This window comes from Uloborus diversus, chromosome 1, assembly GCF_026930045.1.
Source record: "Uloborus diversus isolate 005 chromosome 1, Udiv.v.3.1, whole genome shotgun sequence".
NCBI classification, from domain to species: Eukaryota; Metazoa; Arthropoda; class Arachnida; order Araneae; family Uloboridae; genus Uloborus; species Uloborus diversus.
In genome coordinates, this window is record NC_072731.1 from 223,454,915 (window position 1) to 223,475,784 (window position 20,870).

The window sequence follows — 20,870 nt, forward strand, 5'->3', positions numbered from 1 at the left end:
CCCTATGGCATGGAGCAGAATCATCCCGGAAAATGACGTTTGAAGCTGAAGTAAAGTGATCCCGGATAGTAGGAAGCAATTTCTCCTCCAAAATGCCAATGTACATCTGAACGTTTACTGTTCCGTGCACAAAGTGAAGCCCACCAACTCCTTGATCAGAAGTACATCCCCAAATCATCTGGGATACGGGATGCTTGACTGTGTGTTGAATGCAGTCGGGATGATATTCCTCTCCTTTGCGGCGTGGGTGATGCAATTTTTTTTTACCACCACTGTAAACATGGTTAGTAACGCAAGTATTGATTTGAAAATTTGTTATGCGATCTGCATTTGCTCTTCAGAGATCATAAAACTGGATGCCTGAGTGTCAAGCTTTCCATTTTCATTTCCTTTTTCTCAAATAGGGTTCGTTGAGGTAATTTGGGTAGTTGGGGGTAATTTGGGTATAAGTTATATTTTAATGAATAAAATGAAAACTACTCATTTGATACACCTACAAAAATTCACAGTTATAAAAATCATCCTTACCTATGAATATATGCTAAAAAAATGTTGCCAGCACTCTTTTTGAAATTGATAAAAAATAAATTCCAGTTTTGGGAGATGTCAATACAATGCAAACCAACTACAGTAGAGAATGAATTGTCCGGGAAGTTCGAGACCATCGCTATCCCGGATACCTGAATTTCCCGGTTTTCTGAATTGCTAAAAAGCGCTATTGGCCGACTGTTTGTAAAATTTAAAGTACTATAATAAATAGTTATGCATATTAAAATAAGAAGAAAACAGTTCAGAAATGCTTATAAATATCGAAATATTAAAAACTAATACTAAGAGAATAATTTAAACACCAAAAAACTTAAGTTATTCATAATACCTGAGACCCTCATTCTTTTAGGGGGAAACACCACTTTTCGATGTTTTAAAACAAAAGAAAATGAAAGGAAGGGCAAAAAATAAGTTTTTGGACCTAAATGTGCGATTTTCTACTATAGTGTATAGAAGAATTCATTTTTATGATCGCGTTTTTTTTTTTTTTTAAATTTTTTGTAAAGGTTTTGTGTTTGCGATTATGGTAGTTATTGATAACTAATACTTTTGCATTTCGTTAATTTCAACAGAAATTTGATGTATCAGTTCTTGCAGCCTTATTAGTTTTGCGTTTAATGGATGTCTAGATTTCACGATCAAGTAACTATCCGGAAAATTCGCGAATCTAATTTTTGGCATTTCCCACACTTACGCCAAACGTCTTTTGTTAGAGGCTATTCAATAAAATACCGCATTAGAATGCGATAATATTCATTTCCTTAGCTTTCAGTTAGAATAAAACATTAAAATTTCAGACTTACGAATGTACTTTTTAATTCAAGAAAATATTTCGGAAATTTTGCGCCGCATAAAGGATAACCATTTGAAGTTAGTGTTTGCAAACATTTTCCCAAGTTTTTGGTGAGTAATATGGTGTTTATTAAAAAATTGTTCATATTCTTTTTGGTATTTCAGAAAAAATGCTTAATTTTTCCAAAATTGCCAAACTTTTATAAAATGGCTAGAAAAAGTTGCCGGTTTTCTGGATGCCGAATAAAAGGTTCGCACTGTACTTCCAAATAGCACTGCTAATTAACCTGCCACTCTATGTTTTGCAAGTTTAGGTATGTAGACATTACATATGTTTACTTTAATTTGGCATTGAATTAAAACATTTAACATAATTGGTTTTCATGTAATTAATGATTTAAAAACATGGGGGAATTTGGGTATACATTACATTTTACCAATCAGAAGGACAAATAATAATTTTATTGGACTACAAACATAGGCATGTATGTGCATCCTCACTACCCAAGGTAATATATGCTAAAACTGAATTGGAAGGTTGTTTAAATTTGCTTAAATGTTCTGTAACAAAAACTACTTCCCGTTCATTAACGGCTTGCCATATTGTGCTATTTTCTGTCTAAAATCAATCTTAATGCTTAAAAAAATTAGTACTATTCAGACTATCCCATTATTTATATTGTACCTATATTCAACCTAAGTTTGAAAACATCGAGTAAAATTGTTATTAAAATCATGTTTTGCTCTTTAACCATTACTATACCCAAATTCCCCCATCCATGGAGGGTAATTTGGGTATAGTGAAACTTATGTTTGCCATTTATATGCAAATGGGTTTATCAATATGAAATTTGTCGAAAAATATTCTAGAAAGTCATAATGCTAAGCTGAAACAAGAAAAAGAAAAAAAATATGCATAGTTAAATTTATTACAGGACTGGAAAGTTCAAAGTAGGTCATTTTTATACCCAAATTACCCCAACAGACCCTAGCATATATTGAGATAGTAACTCAATTTGTTTTTACATAAATGTTGAATTTGATGATAAACTTACAATAAGATCAAATTTCTCTGTTCATTTATTGGTTTAGTATGTTAAATAAATTTATTAAACTTTTGTTTATAATGACGGATCAAAAGCAATAACTTCCGATCAAATTTAAAAGGAAACAAGTAGCAGAATAAAAGAACGCATGAATAAAGATGGAACAGATTTTAATCAACAAAGTAAATATATTATTCTGAACAAATTTCACAAACCTAGTTTTTGATAGGACTCTAATTTATACATGCAAAAGTTGGACAATTAATCATATAGTGAAACTCTCTCCGCAACCACAAGTTCCTTTAATGTTTGGATTGTTGAAAATAAACTCGCTAGAAAGTTTTGATTCCTGATAATCCATTTCAGTACCTAATAAAGTCAACTGCGCTTTAGCATCAATAAATATTTTTATGCCATCCTGATGCACTTCTTCATCAAATTTGCCTTTCTCTGAAGCATAATCTAGAGTATAACTTAAACCATTGCATCCTCGTTGCAAAACACTTATTTTCAGACCTACAGCTTTAGGTTGATCCTGTAGAAGATTTTTAACACGATTGACTGCTGCGGGTGTCAAAACCAAGGCGGCTCTTGTTGGTAAACGACGGGTTTTTTCAACCATACGGACAGTAGCGGCACCAAGTGCTCGAGACATTTTATCAAGTCACTAAATCTGCGTTTGGAGCAATTTTCTTCAAAGTTTAAAATTATAAACAAGACATTATTTATTACGGATGAAATGTATCAACTTTGAACGACGAACAGTCGCAGAATTTTATAAACATTGCGATGTCGATAATTTCTTCACTTCAGCAATATTGATTTGTGTTCGAGAAAAAAGAGAGATGAACGAGTGGAGAAGATAATAACATTGTAATTTTTTTGCACGATTTAAATTTGAATTAAAATTTTGAAGAACTCAAACAATGCTCTGACAAAATGATTTGAGAACATTGAAATATTTCAAGAGTTTTTGGTTTTATTATTTTGCAAACAGACGCGCTCCAAATGCTTAATCCTCTACGCATCATGCTGCGCATCAAAATAATGATGCAATCTTGGTTTGGCTGTCAGCCAGTCCGCTCCTTTCCAAAAAGGATTCTTTTTTTAACTTTTATTATCTGGGTACATGTTTTTCTCTGGAAGGGTATTGTTATGCTTGTGGATGTTAATGTTAGAATGTTACCATACTGTTGAAGCAACGAACTAACTGTAATCTTTAGGTGCGGGTACACTTTTTTTTCTCTTCTCCTACCTGAAGCCCATCCTTCGTAATCGCAATGGATTCTGCGAAAAACATAGAATCTCATTCTGATGGTGAATCTGATATCTTCGACAGTGGAAGTACAAGTGAGATTCTTCTTGCTTTTTTTTTTTTTTTTTTGAATACAAAAGCTGTCCTTACTTCAATGATTGAATTTAAGAAAACTGTAAATTCCACAGCTACATAAATTATATTTACATATACTATTTTGATCTTTATATACACTGGAGAAAAGGTTTTTGACAGAAAAATAGTGTGAAAGGGGTTTTCCTCGTATCAGCATTTAAGTCATGCTTCAAAAATGTTCAAAAATATTTTTCAATTTGATAGAAACTTTTGAAATGCATTTGTGTTTTTTGACTCGACTAAATCAATCTCTAGACATGCATTAGCGATCCTTTTTAATGACCTCAAAAATAATGGATACAATCTGACACTCAAAATGATTCATACCTGACATTAAAAAACAAGACACCAATTATATTATGATTATATACATTGTACATGAGAGTAAATATCTTTTTTCAGTTCAGGTTTTTCTCTTTATTAGTTTGTGAACATTTACAAATGATGTAGTTCTAAGTATTGAATGAAATAATATCAGCATTATACAAAAGAAGTAAGCTACTTAAATGGCAAACCTGTACCCCCTGGATATGAGAATAAGGAGTGTTTTTGTCAATATAAAAAGGTATGAGCTGGAGCGCGCTGGGATCATTGTGACTTCCCCACTAATTCCACCGCAAATTTAGAAATATAATTGCAGTATTGGAATATTTTAATGCCAGGCTGTCCCTTTTCATTAGACATACCTACTTATAGTGCCCACTTGTATTTTATCATTCAACAAAATTTGCTGTTCCATTTGGCAAATTGAGAATTACTGTTCTTCCAGTACTTTTAGCAGGGCCGATCCTAGCAGGTGTGCAGAGTGTGCACCGCACAAGGGCGGCCAAAGCAAGGGGCGGCTGCAGGTCATATCATATAGTTCTTTTAATCAAGCAAAATTCCTCAAGAATTTCTCACAAGATAACATAATAAGTCGAATAAATATGCTGAATTTTAAATGTTCAATTATCAAAGTAAGTGCCAATTTTCCAAGAGCATAGCGTATTAGAAAAAATGGAAAGTTAGAGCACATTGTGTTGCTCCATTATCCATTAATATCAACTTTTTACACACATGCTTCATTTGGTTGCAACATTTGTGACAGAGCTGGTAATCAGGCATGGATACAGGGGAGGGGCAATGACGAAACTCCCCCCCACCCCCCGAAGCATGAAAGGGTGCCTTCTAATGGCCGCTAATGCTTCACCCAGCCTCCCAAGTTTTTATTAACCCTAAACAATGAAGACATTTTTTTTTTTGTAAAAAGAACTATGCTGATAGGATACTCTTGCAAGTATTTCAAACAACAAATTCTGTGTTCAGCAGTTGTGGAGACTGGAGAGACAATTTAAAATTGCAACTCCCCTGAGAGTCAAACATATATAATCAACGAACTAAAATTTTTAATTTTCCCCCTTTACAGCAATTTTTTCTAATTAAAATCACGAATGAACTGACTTCGGAGAATTTCGCTGATTGAACCCACTGATTTTAAGGATCCAATTAAGTTTCTTATTCACCCTTTCTTCCTTAATGTAATCAAACATAGCCTAAAAATGATGGCTCCAAAATGCCTTTTCTGGAGACAGCCCTCTCTAACGTCATCAAAAATTGCTCAATGGCATTTTTCGAATTTCTTTTTTGATATGTTGCGGTAGAGGGCCCTGAAATCCATTTCCTAACATTACTATCAAAGATAGTCTGAATTAGCGTCTCTAGAGAGGCCTCCAATCCCACGCCCTCTCACTTAATGTATTCAAAAACAAACTAAAATTGCGTTTTTCAATCATCAGTTTCGAAGAACTTTGGGGGAAATACCCCTGATCCCCTTTTTTCCAACGTAATTAATCACTGTAGCTCAAAATTTCGTTTCTAGAAGGTTTCATGGAGCCACCAAACCCTTCCTGCCGAAACTAGCCTGAAATTGACTTCAGTTTCAAAAAACAATTCTTGAGGGCACACTGAACCTCGCCCGCTCTTTGTCCTATCGTTATCAAACAATGCCTAAAATAAGATTTTGGGACTTCCATTTCTAAAAAATTACGGATGGCTCATGTAAATTTTCACGGCGCTAGAGCATCTGGCATCCCCCATCGATCACTGAGGTGAGGTGGAGAAAAGCCTTTAGTTGTATTTTTCAGATATTAATATCGAAAAATATTCAGAAAGATCCGCTGAAGCTTTCCGGTTTCCTTAACATCACTAAAGATAGCACAAAATTACGCTTTTTAGAGCCTCGAAATCCTTCCTTCACAAAAATAGCCAAAAATTGATTTTAATTCCGAAAAATATTTCAGTTCGGAATACTTTCCCGTTTCCCCTATTGTGTCCAAATCTAGCCAAAAAATGTTTTTTGAAACAATAGTGCCGATAAATTACCGGAGGAAAGATGCCAGACCCCCTAACGTCACCAAAGATAGCCTAAATTTGAGTTTTAAACTTCAATTTCGAAAACTTTCGATAGGAGATGACTGAATCTCCCTCCCTCCAGCATTCAACAAAGATAACCCGAAGTTGCGTGTTTTAAACTTCTGTTTCAGAAAATTTTCGGGAAGAGCGCCGATCCTTCCTAAACTAAGGTCACAAAAAATATCTGTAAATCTGACATCAATTTTGAAAGAATTTCAGGAAAGACCTCCAACATTATTTTCCCCTCAAGTCTCGAAAAATTTCCTAAAATTGCAATTTTTGACGTCAATATTGAAAAATTTCTCCATGGACCTTGAATGTTCCCGACTGTTTTGTCCTTGCAACTAAACACAACCAAAGATGAATTACAGCTATTTTTCATACGCCAATTTCGTATATTTTTTGGGGGCGACCCCTCTTCCTCTGATGTCACCAAAGACAGAAGTCTGAAACATACACTTTGTAGTTTTCGGAAAAATCAATTTTGTATGAGTGACATACCAAATATCTTGTTTAGCTTGCTGTCTTGTGGACTTAATGACTTATAGAAACTTAATGTAGAATGCATATAGAACATATGAGGAGAATTACTATGATCTGCAAGAACATGTGTTATAGTTTGCTAGAGAGATTCTGATCTTAACTAATACTGAGTATAGTTGTTAACATACAGAATAAGAGTTAAGATGTTTTATTGAGACTTTCTAGCATCTTGCTGTCATTGTAGTTAATAAAAGTTAGAAAAAAGTAACAAATGTAATCAATTAATTTAAATGCTTGTGGTTACTCTTGTTACAAAAAAAATAACGGTTACTCTTGTTACAAATTTAAGTTTTAAATAAATATTAATATTTTGTACAAAATCAAATTTTTTTTATGGGCTATTAGTTGCATGCAAGTAAGCAGCATATCTATATCAGTAGTTTTGATTTTGGAGAAATATTTATTGCTCAGTATAAACTTTTATATATTTTGGTTACTCTTGTTACATTTCAAACAGAAAATTAAAAAATATATATATTTTTTAAATATACATTTTAAATAAATATTTTTTTAATGGTAACCAATAGAGAAATACCTAATTATACTGTAAAAAATAAAATCCTAACAAAACAAATAAAATTGTGTTATAAATTTTAATTTTGAAATTTGCTTTGAAATGTCTTCATTTTCGATACAAAGAAATGATATTTTGTTCACCATTTTATAAAAAATATAGCATCCGAATATTTAAAATGTTTCCAGTTTATTTTTCTTTGGACTTTTTACTAAAAAACGATGTATAACACATCCATGTAGTACAAAGAAAAAAAATCACCTATCATGTCCTACTTTCCATGGAATTGCCCGACTATAAAATGCGTTTTTACGTCTAGTAAATTTCGGAATCTATTACTTTCCTCAAAGATATAAATTGCACCTAAGGAGTTTCTAACTTTTTACATAAATTCATCCTTCTTCTGTTTTTTTTTTTTTTTAAAAATTAGAACTTGATACAGAAATTTGTAGAAAGATTTTTATGGGCGTTAAGTATTAGTCAAAACATGCAAATTGCTCTTCAGGGGCGGCACATTAGGTCTTTGCACACGGGCGGCCGATACCCTAGGATCGGCCCTGACTTTTAGTTCGGGGTGCCCCTGGGTCTGAGCTAGTCATCTCAATGAATCCCATGTAATCTTGTTATGAATTGCAAGGGTCGACTTGGACGCAAATTTAGTCCACTTTGCGGCTCCTTCACAAATTTCTTTGTTGTAAAAGCAACCACTTCACAAAATTTTATACCTTAAAAATTTGATCTTTCATAAAATTTCATTTGTAAAACCCATTCTCTCTTTCATCACTTTTAAACTCAATCAATTCGCCTAAAAGCAAAACATCAAAAAAGAAACCCCCAGCTTTCTAGTCATTCCCCAGATTTCAGCTAAGTTTTGTGACAACTCAACATGCTGTATAATGAAATGACAAGGTTTTCTTACATAAAAAATGGCATTTTTTCACAAAAAGAAAAAAGTTCTTTTTGTCACAAAATGCAGACCTAAAAATAGAAACCTGGATTGACACCTGAAAAGGTTACTTCTTTTCAACAGAGCAATCCAGGCTTAATATCCATCGTGGAAAAAACCTTCCATTCTTCCAGTTTCACTATGGTAATCTCCAGGCTGGGCCGTCCGAAGAGGGAGGCGATTGCCCCGGGCGCAAATATATGAAGGGGCGGCATAAATCTTGCCTTTTCTGCATTTCAAACTTTTTTTAGTATTTTTTAAAAATAGTTTTTAAAATCTGACACATTTCATTTCAGATTACAAATGTGATTGATAATGTGTTTTATTGAAACCGTGTTACGCTAGACTTTTATATTTACTTGTTTAAATTATTATTTCAATTATTTTTATGTATTTTCATAGCATAAATCAGGGCAACATTTACTGAGATGTATGAAAACCGTGTTTTGTGTTACATCGAAACTGTGTAATACGAAACTTTGAAATAATGTAAATGCAACGTGTACCGAGTTATATCAAAATCAAGTCTTTCGGTGTAAAATTTGATGATACCTGATATTTTGTTTCAATAAAACCTACAAAACACGTTATTAACTTTCATGAAAATAAATATATATAAAAATAAAAAATAAAGAAAAACAAGAGAAGGAAAAAAAATATTTACCAACTTCATTTACAAAGAACAAAACGCATACTATCGAAAAGGAAATTAGAGAATACATCAAATAACGTTTGTCTGAACAAAAACAATGAAGAAATAAAATAAATAGAATTATTATATTGCTACATCATCTTTATTTATCATTTGACAAATTTCGATTTTTTAAAATCACGATACACCAAAGCCGTTTAATATCATAATTTCATCTTTTGTACCTTGTGATATCAAATCCGTGTTATGATAACTGCAAATTTTGTTACGTGTAATATCGAGACCGTGTAGTACAAGATCCATGTCACATATGAGGGATGCTTGTACATGTTTATTTATGTAATAATTGATATAAAAATGCAATTTAATTTGTTTGTTTTATGCATTGTAGCAATATAAACTGCAGAAACATCAAATTCTAGATGTGCAAATACTTTGAATATCTAGTTCAGATCAAAATTTCAAAAGTGACCCTTTCAGAAAAATCCTTAATCTTTATGTATACCCAAGAAAAGCAAAATCTTTTCTTATGTAATGTATGAGTTTTTATCATTGAAATGTTGATACTAAGTGTTATGTATTTGTTACCTAAGTTAATGTTACATATTTATATGTTTCTGCCTTCTCTGCATATTATTGGGCAGGTATTTTGAACCTACCTGTGTATCTAAACAAATATATGAAATGCAGGTAGAATGATAAAATACTTCTTTACGTTTTAAAATAGGAAGTGAATCTCCAAGTCCATTTGAGCCAGTTTCAGTTATTTTACCATCTGAAACAGATGAACAATATCAGAAAGCAGCAGAGACCATAATTCATCATTCTAAAGATGCCGTCAAAGGAAAGGAAATATCTGCTCCTTATGAAGTTCCGCATTTTCCCATTGAAAAAGCTGAATCTCGAAGGGCAATTCAGAGGCAACTTTCATCAAGGTAATAATAATTTTCTATTTCAATGTCTGCTCCTGCAACTTTTATGTTAAAAATATTTTCTAGCACTCAAAGATGCTCATCAACTACAAGAATATACCAAAAGCCCTATTATGACATCCAAAACCTGTAGTTTCGGAATAGTAAATAAGTGGTTCTTTTATTAATGTTAGCTGCCTGTTTGAAGATAATCTCTGCTTCAGTGAGAGGACAACTGCTTCCAGCTTGGTTATTGACTATTCTAGACTGATGAGTCCGTAACACCAAACTGCAAAATGGTGGAAGTCATAAGCATAACTGGGCTGTCGGTTTCTTCTTGTAGTTGTGCAACATGATTAAAAACTTAAGGTGTATCTTGCCATAAATGTTACACTAAAAGCTTGACTAGTTGTAAAATCTCAAGTTTCTACATCAGCGATTCCCAACCTTTTTGATTGTGCGGCCCACCAGTTTTGTAGAAAACACGATTGAGGCCCACTAACTTCTATACATCAGTTGCACAGTGAAAATTTACTTTTTTTTGGGGGGGGGGAGAAAGGGGAACCTGTTCATAACTGTCCTTAAGTGTAAATTATATACCGTATGAGGACTGAAAGTGTGGTAAAAACAAGAATTCTGGAGATGTTAATCCTCTTCTCCCCTTATGTTGCACCACAGATAAAAATATGTTGTACAAGAACAATTTTCAAAATTATTTTTAAGGAAGAAAATAAATTTATTGCAGTCGCTTTGCTGACATAGCTGTAAGGAAACTCAAAAAACAAGTCATCAAAGTTAAAGCTCCGTGGGATTTTTGGCGTTGTTGAGGGAGTTGATTTCTGGATTGAAACTGGATAGTTTTATGCTCAAATAATTCGCAACATTCAATGCATTTCTATATTATGTTTTTTTTTTTTTTAAACTGCAATGAAAAGTTCCATTTCAAATAGGTTGTTGAAAAGCCCCTGAAGTGCCTCAATTCACTAATGCCAGTTCAGCAAAGAAGGAGCATTTTTAACTTGAAACTATATCCTAGTTTCTTTGGCAATTTGCATTAAAAAAGTTTCTGATTCATTAGATTGCATTTTCAATTACAATGGAAAGTTCCTAAGAAATATGAAAAATCTTAATCCTTAAGTTCCTTATTGGCAATGAGTTGGGGAGGTATATCTAATAAGTGAATTTCGCAAGGAACGGAAATTTATACCACAAGATTTATTTTGGTTCCGATTCTCAACCAGTTTCCACGGCCCAGTAACACAAATTCCTAATAAAAATTGCAAATATGAGCCCTTTACAAAAGTTCTATCTCCATTAAGAGACTACTCTCATTTCTGAGTACAAATTAAAGCATATCCATTAAAAAAAAATTTTTTTGTTCAAAATATCAGTTTTCAACTTTTTCCCTATTCAATGTACAATTTGGCTTTTTTTAGTCATTTTGTCAACTGGTAAATGCATTTTGTAGTTTTTGTAGAAAGTAATTAAAAATTATTTTCATGCTCATCATTATTCAAAACTAGAAAATCGCCCGTCAAGGTAGGACGGTGAAAATTGCTTCCACATTTGAACCAAGCAATTGCTTGTTTGGTGATATTTTGATAGTTGAAATTTTAACCCTAACTCCAGCGGATTAACCTTTAAACTCCAGTAGATAGCGTTCATTGTTGACCACTTTTTCGTTTCTTTTTCCTCCTAAAATGTGTCTTACCAGTGAAACAGTTAAGTTACCAGATCCAGTTCAGCCTTGTCAAAATAAAGCATTTCCCTGCATGTCAAACATTACCAAACAAAAAATATTATAAAATTATCATGCCATGGCGGGAGTTTCATTGTTGGTGATGTCAGGAGCATTACTCGATCAGTGAATTCGCTATTATATATAAGAGGGTTTAGATACATGAATTATTTCTGATTATTTAAACTAAAAACAAGCTAGATTTCTCATTTGGAAAAATTTCCAATGTTTTGCTGAAGGTTTTATGAACTAGTTTTTTTTTTGTGCTAAGCTGAAGGGAATTGTGATATATTCTCAGATTTTGATAGTATTTCAGAAATGCGTTTCTTGGAGCACATCCATAGCAAAAGCTGATCATAAAAATCAGGGAAAGTTTTTGTGTCCTTGTCACTCGATACTTGAGAAATTATTTGGTTATTTTACGTATTTGATTGAGGATGTAACATTTTTAATGTTTCTTAATTAGACTAATTCAATCTTTAGTTAGCATATACTATTTGTATATTCTATCTCAGGCATTAGATCTGTAACAAGAAACAGTTAATCTTTTCTGCAAGGTAAGTGGTGTTTATATTTTGAAACCCATTGTTTTGGAAATAATTGTTTAAATAAAACAAATCTAGCTTTTAAAGAATTTTGCCCTCTCTTAACATGTTCTTTAATGTTACCCGACAGTTTCCAGACCTTCTGTTTGTGCAAGAAATTCAATTTTGTCACATACTATTCTGTATTTTTCTCAAAGTAATTTTAGACATGTCTAAATAACTCCTGAAATTATATTTATTTTTTTTGTTCTTTAAAAAATATTTAAAGTCCTATTCAAAAAGTTTTGTTTTTTATGTACAGTAGCATAACAAAACATTTTATCATGTTTTTACTTTTATTGTTTTGGAGAAAAAATGTTCTTTTTTTTCTGATGTCACAATGTAGATTTAAGTTGACATAAGAAATTTTTTTCATGCAGCCAAGTACTGAATGGTAATGATAAGTAAGTTATTAATGTTTTCTTTTTTGCAATATTAAATTGAGACCTTTGGTTCACTTTGAACTTATAGAAACATAGATTAAATCTAAATCAATGATGAAAACTCATTGCTTTATATTTCTGTGTTCAAATATTTATAAATGCTTGTATTGTCATGTGCTGTTGTTACTACATTCAATCTTCCAGGAACATTTAAGAAATTTATTGGTCTTGGTTACATAATGTGAAGGTTTAATAATAAAAATAGTTACAAATGTAGATCAACAGTTTTTAAGCACATCGTTACATGGGCGCCCGTATGCAGAATTTTAAGGGGTGGGGCTCAGATATTTTCCCCATGGAAACCGATTTTAGTGCAGATTGTAGTTATTAAAGTTTGACATTTTTAATAAATTATTCATTTTTGGCTGGAGAGGAAATGTTTTTACATTTTTGCAAAGGAGACAGTACTATAAGCAAGAAAGTTCTAATTTCTAAGGGGGTTGAGCCCCACTTGCCTTCCTATATGGGCACTAGGGTGGAACGAAAAAAAAAGTTTTTGATTTTCAATTTGCTGTAGTGCGGAAAAGTTGCCTTTTCATGCAAACAAGATGTAAAAAAAATATGAAAAATATTGAAGCACGTCTTGAGGTGCCGCAAAGAGCATACAGTTTTGAAAAATTGCAATTTTTGCTACATTTTAAATTTTTTAAAAAAAATTTCAAATTTATCTTTATGCTTCGAATGCTGTCGAAAAGCAATTTTTATGCTCAACAGGTCACACAATAACTGTTTTTTGTTGTTCGGATTATGTCTTGAGGTGCCGCAAGAGCAAAGTAAGTTTCGCAAAAACGCACTTTTTGCCGAATGCACTGGCATCTGGGAGCTTGTGTCATTGCAGCAGCGGATGTTTAAATGGGGCGGGGCTGGTCAGCAGTAATTTGTGTGAGTGGTGCCAAGCTCAGATTAGGTGTCAATTTCTTTGTCGAGTTACGTTAGTGAGTAACGTAAAATTTCGTTAGTTGGTAAGATACTTCATTGTTGTGAGTTGCAATGGCTCAGTCTAAACAAGTGCAGACGAGACAAACGTCAGAATGTCCTATTTTTGGAATCTTTAGCGATTTCAATGAAGTTTTACTACCTACTTAGGAGAAGATGTAATGAAATGCTACTGTTTTATTAGACACGGCCTAAAAAGTGCAGCTGGAAAAGATCTTTCTGTAAGTGAAATATATATGACTTTTTAGTTTCCAGAATAGATTACATTTGATCAAGAGCTTCTTTGAGACAACAGGAATAGAAGCCTAAAGGATTCTTAGATGGTAAAACAAAAGAATCAAACGAATTTAAAGACAAAATAGGTCAACAGCTGGAAACCTGTTCTAATCTTCCTGTGGTTTCTTCCTTACCTATTGAAAATAACCTTCTTTTTGAGAGCATACAGGACATAAGTACCGATCACAAATATGTATTGGATATGTGTGTCACTATATCAAATGGGACTTGATCACTAGATTTATCTTCAAGGAACCTGGGAAAACATCCCCACTCCAGTTGACTTACATTTGCAAACCGTATATTTCGATTGTACGTGGCAACTAAAAATCCAACTGAAAATCTCAAGACTCTGACTCAGTACATTGTCAAAGTGTAGTAAAGTATAGTTTCCTTTATATGGGCGTAGCATTTCGCTAAAATTGTTTGAAACAAATAATAATACTGAAGTATATTAATAGTAATAATAATTCATTCATACATTTTCAAGAAAGGATTCATTTCTTGTACGGATCAAGTGGGCAATGCGTATGCTCCTGTGTGGTTTAACATCAAGTTAAAACCTTCTCGTACTTACGTTTCTAAACATTTATTTGAAAGTATCTTACATTCACGATATCTATCTCATGATTTTAAGAACATAATAGACCGGTTTATATAAAGAAATGGATATTTTGATGCAACAGAAAATCTCCATTTGGCTATGTTATGCTAAGAGCGTAGAAATGTAAGAGAACTTGGATTACGACGTGTGTTGAATGCAAGAACAGAAAGTAGACGCTGGGTTAAGAAGTTTAAAGTTCAACAAATAATTTTTGCTGCCAAAGATTACATCGATTTGATCTCATGGGGTGAAAATGAAATAATCGAACCCCCCTTGGTAAAACATTTGTCTAGTGAATCTCTCAAAGTGAAACTTGTAACCCCTAAGCGGCTCTTAAAAAATATGGTTCAGTCGCAGGAGACGAAAAATCGACTCAAGAGTTATTAGGTACAAAAAAAAAAAAAAACACTTTAATGTGTCAAAGAACTAGACACAAACATCACACAGGTTTAACCATTCATTTAAAATCATTAAGAATACTTTAAATGGTAAAAATGGAATAGTTAATATCTTTTAAAGTATACTAGTGATACCCGCACGGCTTTGCACGTTGTAGAAAAATTAAAAAGTCATTTGGTTTGCTTGTATATTTAAAAATAATGTAAGAATTTCTCGCCAATTGGCTTGCCCGTGTTACGGTTCCACGTTATGACAACTTGGTAATTTACTCGCCCATCTTATAATTTTGCTCGGGTAAATGCGATTAAAATTGGAATAGAAAAAGAACAAAATCGAATTTTCGAAAAATCGCTTCAAGGTGCACACCCTCCATGCTACAAACTAACTTTGTGCCAAATTTCATGAAAATCGGCCGAACGATCTAGCCGCTATGCGCGTCACAGAGATCCAGACAAAGATCTAGATCTCCATACAAACTTTCAGCTTTATTATTAGTAAAGATTATGATTTTTTTTAAAACTGTATTTTGTAATTAGTATTTTTTTGCTAATGTAATGCTTAAAAAATGTATTTACAGTCGTATTTTGTGCCGTTATATACAGTAGGAAAGCATAAAAAGGAATTTCATTGTTAAATGGAAATTTCGGTTATTATCAAACTTTAAGCTTGTTGCGGCACCTAAAGATGTTGTAGTAAAGCAATGAAATTTCTTCTGCTTCTTTTTAAACTTAAATGACAACTTTTCCCAAATCAAAAAAATTGAAAAAAAAAAAAAATTAAGGTCATTTTCGTTCCACCCTAATGGGCACCCATGCATCGTTACAAGTTTTGGGCTCATGTTTACAACGTGGATGCAACAACTAGTACAGTTACATTTTTCAGTTATCATTATAATTCAGACCAAACAGTTCTCATCACATCTCTTCTCTAAAGCCAGTGGTTTCTAAACTTTTTATTCATTTACCCCCCTTCAACTATGCAAAAATTGTTCTGCCCCCTTCAATTTTCGTAATAATCTGATTTGCTGTCTATAAGTTAACTTTTCTCTAGTGTTTTAAAATTGTTCAGGGTTCAAAATTTCTAAGCTATGCCTCCTCCCTCTCCACCATACTATTGACCTGAGAATAATCAGGGCTTGTAAAAGCATAGTTCCTTAACATTATGTGCATTTTGATATAAATAATTATTTTAGTGGTATTTTTCACTAATTGTTGTTGTGAATTTTTCTATTTGGATTCAGAGCATATAAGGAATTATTGGAGAAACGAAGCTATGATATTAATTTATCACCAAATGATGTTGTTGACCACCATGCTCCTCTCTATGACACACAGTTTCTTCCTAATTTTCAACGAGTTTCGGTTAGTGGTGAACATTGCTCTGGAGTAAGTTTATGATTTTCATTTTTTATCAATAGCAGAAATGTCTTTAAATTATAAGGAATGTTTGAAAACAAACTTTAAAAAATAAAGTAGTGAATTAAACTTTAAAAGCTTTGTTTTTATTTATTCCTCAAATTTATTTTTAAGTGTCTGATTTATTAAGTGCCTGTTAATTTTTAAGTGACTTTATTATACATTTGTTTGATGCTAAATATTAAATTTGTTTATCATTGGAATTGAAATTAGGCAGTTGCCTCACTTTTAACTAAAATCCTAATCCTTTTCTATTCTTTTGTATTTTTCAAGAAACATGAAGGTACAGAAATATTCCCCCACCCCTTTAAATTTATCTTTAATTTCCATATTGCAAAAGTAATAAGTAGGGGAGGGCAGTGCACCTTGGGACACCATAAATTTTAGTTTTAATTTTGAAAACAGAGATTAGTTTTTTAGGACATCATAGATGACAGCAGGATCTAATTTTCAGTGTATTTTGGAACTTCTCACATTATAGATAAGCACTAATCTAATTTTCTCTATTTTCAAAAATTCAGAGTTACATTACTGGGTGGTTTCATAGTTGAAATTTTCAAGTGGGAAATGAAGTAATTTAGTCATTGCATGTGGGAATTAAAACGTGTCCTTTCATAATAATTTAAAGATTAAAAAAATATCCTTTACTGCTAAGCATATCTTTTAAAAAGTTTGTATATAATAACAACCTAAGTGGGGCAGGTTGAGACACTGTCTTACCAGTATACAGTACAGCAAAAGCCTATTTCATTGTACGTAATAAATTTGATGAAGGATTTAAACTAAAATTGAGAAAAAGGCTTCTGCTCTTGAAACATCCTCAGAAAATGTTCTTAATAATAATATTTCAAATAGAGAGGCTGCTAAAATGTTTGGATTGAGTAAAAGAACTTTAAAGAGAGTTTATAAGTAAATTTAAAATAAATATGGAACCTATAAAATTTGTTAGGCTGTAAGTTTGTAAATAAACATTTTTTAATCAATTAGGATTAGTATTTTTTATTCATTTAAGTTTTTTTTTGCTAGTGTCCCAAGGTACCCCACCTAGTGGGGCAGGTTGAGAGGTTGTAATGACTTCCGAATTTTTATTATGAAAATTTAATTTGATGGAGTAATAAAATCAAATAGTATTTAAATGAAGCAAAAATGTTTAAATTACATGTTCAGCTTAGTTTGTTGAAACTTGATTTGAAAATTAAATCTATAAAAATCATTATATAATAAGTGTCCCAAGGTGTCCCACCTTCCTCTGCCCTTATTTGTTTATTTGTTTTATTGATTACTAGTGGTACCCGCAGGGCTTTGCCCGTAGTAGAAAATTAAAAGGTCATTTGGTTTGTCTGTATATTTACAAATAATGGATGGTGAATTTCTTGCCAATTTGCTTGCCCATGTTGCGGTTCCACGTTATGATAATTCGACAATTTACTCGTCCACGAACAAAATAGAATTTTGGAAAAACCGCTTCAAGGTGCACACCCCCATGCTACAAACTAATTTTGTGCCAAATTTCATAAAAATCGGCTGAACTGTCTAGGCGCTACGTGCATCACAGAGATCCCGACAGACAAAGAGACTTTCAGCTTTATTATTAGTAAAGATTACACAAATTGTTTCAATCTCCTTATTCCCCCCCCCCCCCATCAATGCTACTCTTATCAAAATTTTTATCCCTATTCAATCTCAAATACCATTTGAGCTGGTTATTCAGCAATGCTGAACTGTGACAGATTTATGAAAATTAGTTGAAAGTAATGTCAAAATGATTTAGTGTTGTTGGAAAAATAATGATCCATAAAAATATTTACTGAAATTATTCGAATCTTGTTTTGTATGTTTTTCTAACATTAAAAAATAAATAAATAAATACAGCTGCTTAAAAACTACAACTTTGACTTTGGAAATGAGTTCACACTCCATCATAATATTATTTCAAAAGAAATTTTGTAAATAGTGAAAAAAAGGCAAAAGGGAGAGAGAGTGTTTTTGAAAAAAGAAAAAAGAAATGACAGTGAGAAGACACATTTTATTAAGTTTGTCTGCAACATTAGTTGCAAGATAGGCTATAGTTGGGGCGAATCTAATCCGGAAGCATTGTGAAGGCTGTTCAAATCCTAATCACAGCACTACAAAGCTGCCAGGTTAGGTTTGCCCTAGCTATTGAATAAAAATAATTAGGATCACCATTAATATGGCTCTGTTTCATGAAACAGCAAATGTTGTGCAAGAATTTTAAACATATTCTTATTTAAAACATCATCTAATATATTCCTTCATCAAGTGAATGTATCCAGATATCCATGCAGCAAAGAGAGATGTATTTGAATACATAATTTTTTAAAAATTGTGTGGCAAATAAACTATGCATCCATTTTATATTGAAGCAAAAAGTTTTTTAAAAAAAAGCTGATTTTGCAGTTGAACATTAAATTATAAAAGAATTTCAAGATAACTATTTACTGTTGCTCTCTTAAATGTTTCATTGCTTCTCTTTTGTTGTTATTCAGTTACTGTAATGTTCTACACTCAGGCAATTCTTTTTATTGTAATTTATTTCAGCTTTGACATAGCACCTGATGCCATGAGAACTACTGCTGTGAAAACTTGTTAAATTTTACATTCTAGAGATACTTACTTAAATTTTGATTTGTGTCATGAATTGTATATGAAAAACTTGTTGATTCAGATTTAAACAAAATCTTATCAGGTTCCTTTAGAAGATCTTCAGCAGGCTTCTACAATTTTGCTTCAAGCCCTCAAACTGAGACAGAAGTATATAAACATTTCATGCCAGACATTTCCTGAAATAACTTCTAGATTTTTGAAACCGGAAGATGAACATTGGTTCTCTCATGGTATTGATGCTGAAATAGAAGAATCGGAAGGTATGTTTAAATAGCTTTATTTTTGCAGTTTTGTATTAACAATGATGAAAAAATAGAATTCTAGCATTCCTCCCCCCCCCCCCCCCACCACTCATTTTTAGCCAAAAGCAGTGTTGTCAAATACAGTCGGACCCTGGTTTAATGAATTCATTGGGACCGAAACTTTTATTTTAAATCGGGACTATTCATTATATTGGGATGAGAAAAAAAAAATGCGTTTACCTTTTACCTTATCCAAAAGCTCTAATAAGCAACTGCACAATGATTAGTAAGTGTACAGTTTTTATTCAGCATTCCCTGAATTATTACACACTAGTTAATTTGAAATTTTAAAGTACTGAGTAGTAGATGTTTGACAATTTCCTTGATACTTGATTGAAACTCTCAACACCTCTCGACTTTATGGAGAGAAGAAAATACTGTTCACTTACAGCCTGCTGCATGAGATATGTTTTTAGTTTCCAGACCATGTAAAGCATTTCAAAAAAGTAAGTTTTACTGCGGGTTTCATTGTTGCCTTCTGCATCGGATTGGCGATTCATTGGTTGACCCATTGCCTGTTAAAAATGGCTGATTCTAAGAAAAGTCTCTTTCTGCTTTGGACAAGATGGATGTATCATTTGAAAAACAATCCAATATTTCCTAGCTCAAATTAACAAAAACAAATTGGGCTGTTGAAATAATTCGTTAATTTGGGGTTTATTATTTGGTAAATAGGGGTTTTTGCCTTCGTTTTAATCGGGGGGGGGGGAGAAAAATTCGCTAAATCGAGAAATTAGTTAAGTAGGAGGTTTGTTGAACCGATGTTCGACTGTACATATAATTTGTTTTATGTTGTGACAAATAACATTTTCTATTTTTTATTAAAATTATTTATTTTTTTCTAATTTTTATGCGTACTAGTAATGTGTATTGAATATGTATATAAGTTGTAAATAGTCGTGTTTTTGATGTGTACATAAATATCACAATATTTGCTGCCATTGACAGGAAGTCAGCATTTCATTTTACAAAACTTATAATTTGTACCCGCTTGTTTGAAAGAGTCATTTCCTGGAAAACTTTTCCATAGTTAATTTTTTATTGTATGAAGTTTTATAGCAGTACTAGCAAAAATACCCGGTGTCGCCTGGGTCAGTAATAATTGCGAGAAACAATCGCTACTTTTTTCCGTTTCTGTTTTAACTGAAAGAACTCAAAACGCCCCACTTTGACGTGATTGAAAATCGAGCTCCTTCCTTACACATAAAAGTAAAATAGCAATAAGTATAAAGAACGAAATAGTATTCAGTTAGAAACGAAAGCACGACATTTAAGCATATAAAAATTTGAAGAATTTCCAAAATATGAACTAACAAAAACAAAGATCACTAAAAAAACTGTGCGCTTTATTTATTCAAAAAATAGTACACACAAACACACACATACACACACACACACACAAAAAAAAAGAAGCTGTCTACTATGTTTCCCTAAGTGTTCAAAACGTAGGGTTTCCGAATATTTAAATGACTTTAAATTCATGTTTGCTCCTGAGAAGCCTTGATTCAAAATTTTCATTATGATTACTATTAATATTGCTGTGTAAGGCAACGAATTTTTGTAACAATGGGTTTTATATTTAATCATTGAATGGGAAAATTACATGAAATTTACTGTTTTCCATCATTACTTTTTTAAACTACATTTTTTAGGAATAAGTTAAAGCTTATATTGCTTCCTGATAATGTAGCTATCTGTGGTGAAAAAATGGTTAAAATCGGTCCAGTAGTTTTGAAGTTTACCAGGGACAGCCTTACATACAGAAGTAGCCATTTATGCATATAGATTGTTTAAATGCACTTTTCCACCGTCAG

At 32.4% G+C, this 20,870-nt stretch overlaps 1 protein-coding gene across 1 annotated transcript in view; it reads left to right on the plus strand.

Annotated features, from left to right (window-relative positions):
• Positions 1 to 3,601: 3,601 nt before the first annotated feature.
• LOC129234176 (AMP deaminase 2-like) overlaps positions 3,602 to 20,870 on the plus strand; it is a 65,056-nt gene continuing 47,787 nt past the window's right edge. The window contains exons 1-4 of the mRNA XM_054868087.1: positions 3,602 to 3,737; positions 9,551 to 9,758; positions 15,955 to 16,099; positions 18,837 to 19,014. Of these exons, the coding sequence (XP_054724062.1) occupies positions 3,668 to 3,737; positions 9,551 to 9,758; positions 15,955 to 16,099; positions 18,837 to 19,014 (601 nt within the window). The 5' untranslated portion in view covers positions 3,602 to 3,667. The remainder of the gene's footprint in view (positions 3,738 to 9,550; positions 9,759 to 15,954; positions 16,100 to 18,836; positions 19,015 to 20,870) is intronic.